The 11,401-nt window shown below is 38.9% G+C and overlaps 1 protein-coding gene across 1 annotated transcript; it reads right to left on the bottom strand.

Moving 5' to 3' along the window:
- Window positions 1-3,381: 3,381 nt before the first annotated feature.
- On the bottom strand, window positions 3,382-4,878 carry LOC107569398 (fish-egg lectin-like). Its single transcript, XM_016255485.1, has 5 exons — window positions 4,799-4,878; window positions 4,475-4,702; window positions 4,105-4,316; window positions 3,751-3,878; window positions 3,382-3,626 (listed from the first exon to the last, which is right to left on the bottom strand). The coding sequence occupies exons 1-5, from the start codon at window positions 4,869-4,871 to the stop codon at window positions 3,485-3,487; spliced, it is 783 nt and encodes a 260-aa protein (XP_016110971.1). The 5' UTR covers window positions 4,872-4,878; the 3' UTR covers window positions 3,382-3,484.
- Between the last annotated feature and the right edge of the window lie 6,523 nt (window positions 4,879-11,401).

The following is an 11,401-nucleotide window of genomic DNA, read 5'->3' as shown; positions in this document are numbered from 1 at the left end:
GGATCTGCATGTGTCGCTGTTTGCCGACAGGTTTACATTGACACTAAATATATATGGATCCATTTAGAATTATTAAACATAATAAAACACAAATTAAAAAGCAAATAAAAACATGTGTCGAATGTGGCGTTCTGAAGGCAGCTTCACCAGTGAATAGTTCCTCTGTCAGAGTGAGTGTTGATGCCCATATAAACACCACTGACCATTGCAAACTGCTATGAAAACACATTTATTCAGCGAGTGTCCATTATAAAACACTTGCCAGACATGCGAGCACACTGAAATGTGTTAGTGTAAAAAGCACTAAAAAAAACCTAGTGTAAAAAGCTAGAAATGTGCTAGTATCAGAGAGCACACAGACACGGTTTGTTTATTTGCACACTAATAATAACAGACTCGCGCATGTCTAATAATGTATGACTCTTGTATGTCACTGTAATCGTCTTTACTTCCTTTACAATCGTCATCCATCAACACCTTACTGGAAAGATACTGGTTTGCTTTATTCAGGCCATACAGACTAGTCCTGACTTCAGCTTAAAGGTAATTAATAGAGGTATGTTTGTTCCCACCAATCGCTGCACAAGTTAAGGCTGCATAGGATGACAAAAGCACGTAAAAACAGTTTGCAAAAAAATTTAATTATTAATTATGGAAGTCTATGAGAACACTCAGGGCGATTCTCGGCCAGAGTGAAATCGCCCAAAAAGCGGCAGGACTCCACATAATGTGACTTGATGCTGATTGAACTATATATCTAGAGGCAGAACAAACAGTCTAGAACAGTGACAGCTAGCATAACACTGGTTGAATGTGTTAGAAAAAAATCCCTCCCTTTCACATTTTGGTGATGCGTCACCCTATCGCCCTAATGAAGGAACCGCCCCTGGCTGGGTCTGTCACACCAAAAATTGCATCCAGGCAGTTCCCCGCTATTATAGCGAACCAAATAATAAAAAACAAACATCCTCTCAAAAGGAGCACCTCTCCACTTCACACTTGCAACTATACAAGCAATGGCTATCTGTCCCAGTGCGCCAAACCACCGTTTGGAGCACTTCTGCCCATGGCCATTCCGTTTGTGTCAAGTTGGGTCTTGTAGACAAAATGTTATTTTCTCCAGTTCGCTCACAGAAACTGAAATTTTGCAAACTTTGGTCCAAGACAGCAAAGCCTGCATCCTTTGGTCCTAAGTTGAGTGTTTACCAGTGAGGGGCACCGTAGAGAAGGTCCCAGCAGCCCACTGCAAGTTAAGCTTCTACAACCTCTACTTCTTTGTTCCGAAGAAGGATGGCTGTCCCAAACCCATCCTCGACCTGAGACGTCTGAACCATGCCTTAATGAAATTGAAATTAAATCAAAATGCTAACATTGAAGCAAATCCTCTCTCAAATTTACCCAGGGGATTGTTTTTTCATTGTGGATCTGAAAGATGCTTATTTTCATATTCACATAGCCCCCCATCACAGACTCTGGCTTACCAATATACTGTCCTTCAGTTTGGACTGTCTCTGGCGCCTTGCACATTTACAAAGTGTGGGGACGCAGCCCTCTCCCTCCTGCGACAGAGGGGAGTGTGCGTCCTAAATAATCTCAGTGACTGGCTGGTTTTGGACCAATCTCAGGTCTGTTAACGAGGCACATCCTATTGTTTGCACAGCACAATGTACGCTTTGTGAGGTTTACCAGGCACACTGAACCAGTGAGCGAACATGCTGTCCCAGAGTTGAGTGTCTAGAGGAGAATGGAGACTCCACCCTCAGACGGTTCCGAAGATTTGTAGCATCTTCACACAAGTGGAAGTCAACCTTTTTGCCTCGGAAGAGAACTCTCACTACCCAGTGTTCATTTCCAGGGAATGGACCCGCTTACCCACGAGTGGCCGAATTTGCATCCTTATGCCTTTTCCCAAGCAGTTCTGCTCCCTCAGCCCATCAGATGGATCAGGGAGGACAGATGCTTGATACTGTTAGTGTCCCCACTCTGGCGGAACCAAGCTTGGCCCCCAGAGGTGGTACAGCTGTTGTCAGCAGCACCCTGGCCAAACACTCTGAGGAAGGACCTTCTCTGCCAAGTGGAAGGAACGATTTGGCACCCCCAACCCAAGTTGGGGAGCCTTCATCTATGGCCCCTCAATGGGGATCTGGATCTCTCGCAAGGTATAATAAACATCATTGCAGAGACCAGAGTGCCTTCCACTAGATGGCATTACGCTCTTAGATGGCCTGTTTTTTCTGACTGGTGTGTAGCCAGAGAAATAGGCAATTTCTCTTGCAATGTTGTGTCGATCCTGACATTTTTACAGGAGTTGCTGAAGGTATATCATCCACGCTAAAGGTATATATGGTGACTATCATGACCTACCATGCCCAATCAGTCAGAAGGGATGACCTAATAGTCAAATTCCTGAGGGGGGGCTACGAGGTTAAAGCCGGCTCACCTCCACACAGTCCCAACCTCGACACTGTCCACGGTCCTCAGAGGCCCTCTGTCCAAGCCATTTCAGATGGCTAAACTGAGGACCCTTTCACTCAAGAGAACACTCCTATTGGCTTTGTCATCGGTCAAGCAAGTAGGAGACTTGCAAGTGGTCTTGATGAACGCTTCCTGCATTCAGTTTGAGCCCAAAGAATGTAAGGCCATCCTCAAGCCAAGGCATGGCTATGTACCTAAGGTGCTTTCCACTCCGTTCAAGGCACAGATGATAACTCTCTCTGCTCTCCCTATTGAGCACTCTAGTCAATTTTAGCAATCAGAGTAGCTCTTTATGTGCTTTGGGCCAGCACTAAATGGCATTCTTCACTGACTTACATAAGCAAATGGCTCTGACCGTTTTTGTGCAGGTGTACAAACGAGACTCAATCAGTATTTCGGAGAAACTGTGTTTCCCCATAACGTTGCAAACTTACACAATGCTTGTTTCTGTTATCTCAGGGAACCAAGGTTACTTTAGTAACCAAGATGTTTTTGAAGTTAGATCATAACTAACTAACATGTCAGACAAATGTAGTATTAACTGCTTTTGGATATCAGACAAAGTGGATATCTTTTGATGGGATCTGCTAAAGTGATTGAAGCTAACATTCCTCATGTGTCAGCTGGATCCAACACAGCATTATGTATTAACATCTCTAAAAATGCAGGCTTTACACTAGATTTATAGATTCACACACTTGTATCAAAATTGTAATTTGACATTATAAATAAATCTAGAACAATTTGAATAAAATTACATATATTTTTTGTTTTTTAGTTGTGTTGCTTATCACCTGCAGCTGCTCCACAGTTTGAGAACCACTGAATGAAATGATAGACAAAAGAAACACAACAGTGATGGGGGATGCTTTCATAATGCTTTATTGGTGCAACAGCAAGAAAAAGAGAATCAAGTATAATCAAGCTTTCAGTTTTCTGTTAATAATGACTGATTACTTTGAGGTTTCTGTTAATGATTGAGCTCCTCTGTAGCTGCATTGAAAGATTATTAAGTACATTTAAGGATGGAGCCGTCAACACACACGACCCACAGCACTCCCAGGTCAAAGCTCACATGCTGGTGGCCATTGGGACAGGCAATTATTTGGATCCACTTTACGCCAGCAGGGTTGGAGCGAGTGATGCCAGCTCTGCAATAAGCAAAAATGAAGGTTTCTTGAATGCAGAATTTGATTTACATTTAAAAAAAATGTGCATGACAAGTCATTTTATTGATACAACTTTGTAATAGACTATTATGCCTGTTCAGCTTACCTTTGGTATAAGTTCCCTTGATAGTTGATACCAAACACACTGCCATCAGTTGCTACTTCAATCATGGACAGAGATCCAGAAATAGTCTCAAATTCGCCAGACCCAGAACAGACATTATTAGACACATTCTGCACATGACAAAAAGAGACACAACCCACTCAGTCATAGTAAGGTCACATCAAAAACATTTAATTCTTCAGTTTCTTTATTTCTTCAGTTTTGACAGAAAATCAAATGCATGCATGATATCTAATATATTGTTGTACTTTTAAAAATCTGGTGTACTTGAACTTGTTTTCACACTTTAACATTATTTAACATTAATATGTTAAGTATTTAACATTGTGACATTACCCTTATGATGAAGATATAGTCATAACTGCTCACTCCCCAACAGCTGTACGGGCCACAGCTGTAATACTTCAGCTTTCCATTAATTTGAACCCAAGGAGTGGTGCTGGATGGCCATTTGTCGTTAGCATCCATATTTAAACAGAATATGTCATCATGCATATTGACACCTGCAATGATCTGATCACCTCCAGCATCCACCTGTTTGAGAAGCCCTAACAACACAATCAACAGGTTCGATGAAAGATTAATAGGGACCATAAACAGTAAGATTATGTCTTTGGGACTGTGACTCAACTATTTTCAAATGAAAACGTAAATTGGCTGGTTAAACTTGTCTTTTGTCTTAATTTTTCTCTCTGTAACTCTTCACCTGGAAACTGAATGAAGGAACCACTCTGAAACTTGAAGATGTTGTTTGCTGAATCCACCCCCAGCTGACCAGCAGGACCAACACTGAAGTGATTTAGAGACATATTGATCTTTGTGAAGATGTTATCCTCCAGGATGAACACTTCATTAAGATTGTTCACTCCAACCACTGAGCCAGACCCAGCGTCTATCTGCTTCAGGTTACCGCTCATCATGGCACAGTCTAAAGCTGTGAAAACATGGTTTCAATAATTATTTCAATAATTATTTCAATAAATTCAATTTCATACATCGATCAATCAATCAATAAAAACAAGTAGTTTACCCAGAGTGTGAAGGAACTGGCAGCAGAAGAGTAGCAGGACGCTCTGATAAACCTTCATTGCTCCACAACACATTTGTTGTTTGGACCTGTTCAGAAGCAGAATTCACTTAAATAACTAAATTAATAAATACATTTTTAAAAAAAGCTCAATATCACAGTGACAGTAATTAGTAACAGTAACCTTCTCTTGTTAGTTCAGGATTCAGCAGTCAGTGGGGATTCTCCTCTTATGATATGTAGGTACTAGATACTTGCGTTCAGTGTGTGTGTAAATGTTGTTGAGGGAGAGCTTATATAGCCGAAATATACAAAGGAATTAAGATCTGTAGGGAATACAGGAATACTTGTTTTTCTGGATCTCTACTCCCTTAATTTATTTGGTAATTTTCTTCATGTTTCTAAAATATGACATTAACAAGTTAAGTGTTTCAGCACATTTTGATAACACATGAAGGTAAAGTAGTGTAGAGAATTTTTTAAGAAGAACATCAGTCAGTGTATTTCCACAGATCCAGTGGATCTCTGCTTTCTTATGAATTTCCTTACATGCAACCTAATAATCCTTATAATGATAATAATATATTTAAGAAAAGTGAAATTGCCCTGGCATGGTATGCAACAATTATTGTAGAATGAACCACAATCATAAAATGTTTAGGAATAATGGACTGGCTACCACAGATGTTCTGCCATTCTGCCAACAGTCTGAAGGTCCGGCTACACGAGACTAGGCTACAAGTTACACTTAGATTTAAGAAACTGATTGATAGCTCAGTTAGGGGGAAAACAAACTTCAATAAACAACACAACTGATCCGACTGGACACCTGTTTCCACTACAGCATGAAAATATTAAAAAGATAATTGCAACTTTTTATCTAGAAAAGAAATGTAGAAAGTATATTAGATGGCAATGATCTAGTGTATTGAAATGATGGAAAAGCAACAAGTATAGATGTTGCTTGAGGTCATCAGTCAGCAGCAGATTTAACCATTGTATCTCAAAGTTTAGCTAGGCAATGCAAATGGGAAGAGCTTGATCAAACTACAATAGGTAGTGATCATTACACCTATTATCATAGGTGTAATAGGTATTGAAGCGGAACAATGTATGAAACAAAATATTCCCAGGTGGAAATTTTAAATATTAGACTATGTTAGCAATGGAAAATTATATAGAGCAAACTGAGGAGGTAAACAATACAATGAATGAAATCTATTGTAGTACAGCCGAAGAGGTAATTGGGAAAAGCTCAGGGGAAAGAAGAGGGAAAATTTGTAGACAGAGAAATGCAGTACGGTAATCTTAATTAAAAACAGAGCATTTAGGAAGGTAAAGAAAACCTATTCCTTTCAGGATGTAATAGCTCATAAAAGATCTCAGGCAGTGGTTAGAAAAGTAATTAGATCTGCTAAAAGAGACTATTAGAAACAATTCTGCAACGGAATTGGTGAAAGAGTAGATATACAATAAGTGAATTATGGGGCATGATTAGGAAAATGGGAGGGGTTAAAATCTATAGAAATATACCTGTAATAAAAGACGAGGGCAAATATGTAACACTTTACAGTGAAAATGCAGAGGTGTTGGCGAAAGCATTTGTGAAGATTCATATCAGAGTACATGGAAAAGCAAGGAAAACAAGTAATGAGAGCTAATCCTGATATCATAGTCTAAAGAAGGTCTTCTGAATGCACTTTGAATGAAGATTTTACCTTGCATGAACTCAAGGAAGTGTTGACAGGTTCGAATATCATTGAATCATTGAATATCATATTACATCTAAATAAATGGGCATCAAAGCTTCTTTATTCCTGGAAATAGAGTAATTGTTCCAATAGCTAAGCCTGGGAAAGACTATTACTATAAACTAATTGCACTAACTAACATCAAACTTATGTAAAATAATGGAAAGAACGGTTACAGCTAAACTAAATTACATTACAGTAATTAGAAGTTGTTTATGCTCACATCAAAATAGTTTTAGAAAAGGTTGCAATACAATTGATTCTAACATATACTTAGAATCAGAAATCAGAAAAGTATTTATGAATACAGAAGTGTTAGCAGCATGAAAAAAATCATACAATATTTTGTAGAAGGAACGTCTTTTTTGGCTAAATTGAATAAAATGGGTGTTAAAGGAAGGTTATGTAATTGACCCTTCGCAAAGACCTGCCCCCCTTCATTACTGTTGCTATGTCCGACAAGCCATGGCGCTCTCACGCCACACATCATGTTCTCAAATACATCGCGGAGCAAAGAGGACACTGACAACACGTCTACAGAGCAGGTTACTTTAGCTTTCAAATTTTTAAAGAAATTCTAACAATAAATACCGTTTTGTGGCTCTTTAATGTGTCGTCACAGATTGCGGCACGTGAACCGATTATCTCTTCCTCTTTAGAGCATGAAATAACATGAAAGAAACATCAGAAGGTAGTTGTTTCAACCCGGAAAGACGTCAATGTACACCATTTTTCAAGTTTAAGTCCACTGATGTTAATCTACTCTCCTGTCTGGTTTGTTTATCAGATTATGTGTTACGACTGGTCAGATCACCTGTCAATCATACTCCCTGCGAAGGGTCAGTTGGATAATGGATTTCCTATTTAATTGAACAATACAGGTCAAGCTCAGATCATGCTATTCAAATATATACAGTATCTCACAGAAGTGAGTACACCCCTCACATTTTTGTAAATAATTTTATTATATCTTTTCATGTGACAACACTGAAGAAATTACACTTTGCTACAATGTAAAGTAGTGAGTGTACAGCTTGTATAACAGTGTAAATTTGCTGTCCCCTGAAAATAACTCAACACACAGCCATTAATGTCTAAACCGCTGGCCACAAAAGTGAGTACACCCCTAAGTGAAAATGTCCAAATTGGGCCCAAAGTGTCAATATTTTGTGTGGCCACCATTATTTTCCAGCACTGCCTTAACACTCTTGGGCATGGAGTTCACCAGAGCTTCACAGGTTGCCACTGGAGTCCTCTTCCACTCCTCCATGCCGACATCACGGAGCTGGTGGATGTTAGAGACCTTGCCCCACAGATGCAATAGGGTTTAGATAACACCAAATTTAACACACCTGCTCCCCATTCACACCTGAGACCTTGTAACACTAATGAGTCACATGACACCGGGAAGAGAAAAAGCCTAACTGGGCCCAATTTGGACATTTTCACTTAGGGGTGTACTCACTTTTGTGGCCAGCGGTTTAGACATTAATGGCTGTGTGTTGAGTTATTTTGAGGGGACAGTAAATTTACACTGTTATACAAGCTGTACACTCACTACTTTACATTGTAGCAAAGTGTCACTTCTTCAGTGTTGTCACATGAAAAGATATAATAAAATATTTACAAAAACGTGAGGGGTGTACTCACTTCTGTGAGATACTGTACATTGTAGATAATGGCACTTCTCAAGGCAGTGTCTGTAGCCCGATTTTGTTTAACATAACGATCAATGACATATTTTTTAAGGTAGGACAAGGCATGGGAAAATTTCTATATGCATATGGCGGAGCCCTGTGGAAAAGAGGACGGAATGTGACATTTGTGGAAAGAAGCATGCAGCAAGTGGAAAAATGGGTAAATAACTGGGGTTTCAAAATGTCACAAGTTATCTGTTTCTCAAAAAAGAAGAGGAGCCCACAAATAAGAATAAAACTCTATAAAAACACTGGAAGTATCAGTAATTAGATTTTTGAGGTTGTGGATGAACTCAAAACTTGCATTGAGTGAGTGAAGTGTGGCAAAGTACGGTGTCCCATACTCAGAATTTGTGCTCTGCATTTAACCCATCCAAGTGCACACACACACTTGGAGCAGTGGGCAGCCATATTGCTGCGGCACCCAGGGAGCAGTTGGTGGTTCGGTGCCTTGCTCAAGGGTCTCACCTCAGTTGTGGTATTGAGGGTGGGAGAGAGCGCTGTACATTCACTCCCCCCACCTACAATCCCTGCCAGATTTGAGACTCGAACCCACAACCTTCAGGATACAATTCTGACACTTTAACCATTAGGCCACAACTGCCCACATAAAGACAGTTACATAAAGATAAAGATAAAGGTAAAAAAGGAATAAACATGTTACAGTTTTTCACATATGCTAAGACACTAAACCCATTCTCTGAACCAAATTCTCAATAGCCTAAACCAATTTGTCAAATAAATCACTCTTTCTGCAAAACCTTAAACAAGTTCAGGCAGTTTAGACACTGTTTGCAGATCTCATGCACTCTTTTTGCAAAACTCTAAACATTCTCACTCACTAAAACGCAATTTGCACTGTGATAAACTTGTGATGCAAAACCCTAAACACAAGAAAGCAAAAGTTAAGCACAACTGCAACACGGTTGTCATCGTTTACACACAATAATTCAAAACTGTTCACACTTGTTTCTAAATATGTGAATGTACAAACTATAAGCCAGTTCAAAGTGCACAGATGGCATGGGTGCATCCATCTATCTGAGAGGTATGAAGAGTGCGTATATGAGGTGGAGGAAGAGGAAGACGAGGAAGAGCAAGACCAAGAACACTCATTTCAGATGAAATCAGAGCTACTGTGATAGGCCATGTTCTTGTGTGTGGAATGACAGAGGCAGGACAAAGAGTTCAACCTAAATTGAGCAGATTCTCTGTGGCCACCATAATCAGTTGGAAAGTTCAAAAGAACAGCAAAAGACGAGTGGAAGAGAATCTTGTGTAGAATTGCAAGACTACCACCTTAGGGTGGAAGAACTGGCCTGTGGTGACATAAACGTGCTGTCTTGTCAAGGCTGGATCCGCCACACCAGAGGGTTTCCCCCCGTTGCCTGCCTGCGACATAGTCCTCTGATTCTTTTTTACATACTGGAAAAAAAGAAAAACTGTAAAAGACCTAAAATGGTTCTTTCGTATATTAGGATGCAAGAATTCTAAAAATAGTTTATCTGGCCAGGGAAACTTGTTAGATACAGCACAATGCATGTTTGTTCCACCATATACGTTTTTTGAGCTGTATGTATAGCTGCATTTCACAGTCAACTAAATGCAATAAATATGCCAATCCCCATGGTGTAGTGTGTTCTTTGGAGGGTGCTTACAGTTTTTCTGAATTGCTAAAACACATTTTTTGAAACCATCACTCATTTTCTGAAAACCTTAAACACAAATCCAAATACTCAAACTAAAGCCATGAAACCTCTGACTCTTCTATAAAATCAAACAGTCACTCTAAAACCATTTCTCTTGCACTCAAGATCACACACACACGAGTCAATTAAAAAAACACTACAAAGCATTCATTAGACACTACAGAGAAAAATGGAGAACACAGCATCCAGAACATTATAGAAAAAAAGAATATTGTATTGAGTAAACAATTTTGTATAATAATTGCAACTGAGGTGAATGTATTGGATAGGCCTACTGTATGTACTGCAAGAATAGTATTGTGCTGAATATTGAATAGTACTCAATGTTTGTATATATTCAGCACTTGGATACTGCAAAAATACTGCAGTCCAACTGCAAAGGCCAAAAAGGTCAAATAAAACTCTAAATGAACAGCATGTTACAGTAGGCTACACTCAAATACTGCAAGTTGTGCAATTGTAAAATCAGGGTCAATGAGAGATTCCTTCTGTCTCAGCATCATGTCTTTGTGCTTGAGTCCGGCCTGGGGACTCTGTCCACATCACAAGTAATATTGTCTTTTTTGCTAGACAATGAAAATAGTGTAAATGATGACAACTGTGCTTTAGTTGTATTTAGCATTTTGCAGCACAAATGCATCACAGTGTGATAAGTGTTTAAGTGAATGAGAATGTGTTTATAGAGTTTTGCAAAAAAGAGTGCATGGGATTTGCAAATAGAGCCCAACTGCCTGAATGTGTTTAAGGTTTAGCAGAAAGAGTGCTTTATTCAACAAATTGGTTTAAGCTAGTGAGAATTTGGTTCAGAGATTGGGGTTTAGTGTTTTAGCAATTCAGAAAAACTGTAAACAGCCTGTTCCACCATGTAAAAGTATTGCACTCTACATGCTGTAGTATTACAATGTCATGTGAACTCTTTAAGTTTGACCATACCCAAATTTTCGTGTATTTTATAGGGTGTGCTTTGTAACTTAAAATGTATTCAATAACATTACAGACACATTGAAGGTATACGGTGAAGCTGTACTTTGCTCATAATGGTTTCAAAGTTCTTTTAAAGCAAATCATAACTCTGTAAATAAATCCATAAAGATAAGAAGTTACTATTTTCAGGCATTACAGTAATAAATAAATTTAGATAATGTAATATTTTTTTAATTGAACATCAAAGAGACTAGAGCCAACATTCCTCATGTGTCAGCGGGATCTAACACAGCATTATGTATTAAAATCTCTAAAAATGCAGGCTTTGCACTACATTCATAGATAGACAAACATGTATTAAAATTTGAATTAGATATTAGAAATAAAACAATTTGGGGAAAAATGATATATTTTTATTAGTGTACATTTGCATGGTTGTACTGTTTATATCCTGAAACTGCTCCACAGTTTGAGAACCACTGAACCAAATGATAAACAAAAGAAAAGCAACACTAATGAGATAGA

This window comes from Sinocyclocheilus grahami, unplaced genomic scaffold (assembly GCF_001515645.1).
Source record: "Sinocyclocheilus grahami isolate Dianchi unplaced genomic scaffold, SAMN03320097.WGS_v1.1 scaffold1342.1, whole genome shotgun sequence".
NCBI lineage: Eukaryota > Metazoa > Chordata > Actinopteri > Cypriniformes > Cyprinidae > Sinocyclocheilus > Sinocyclocheilus grahami.
The sequence above is the reverse complement of the archived record's forward strand: the minus strand, read 5'-3'. Positions and strand labels throughout refer to the sequence as shown.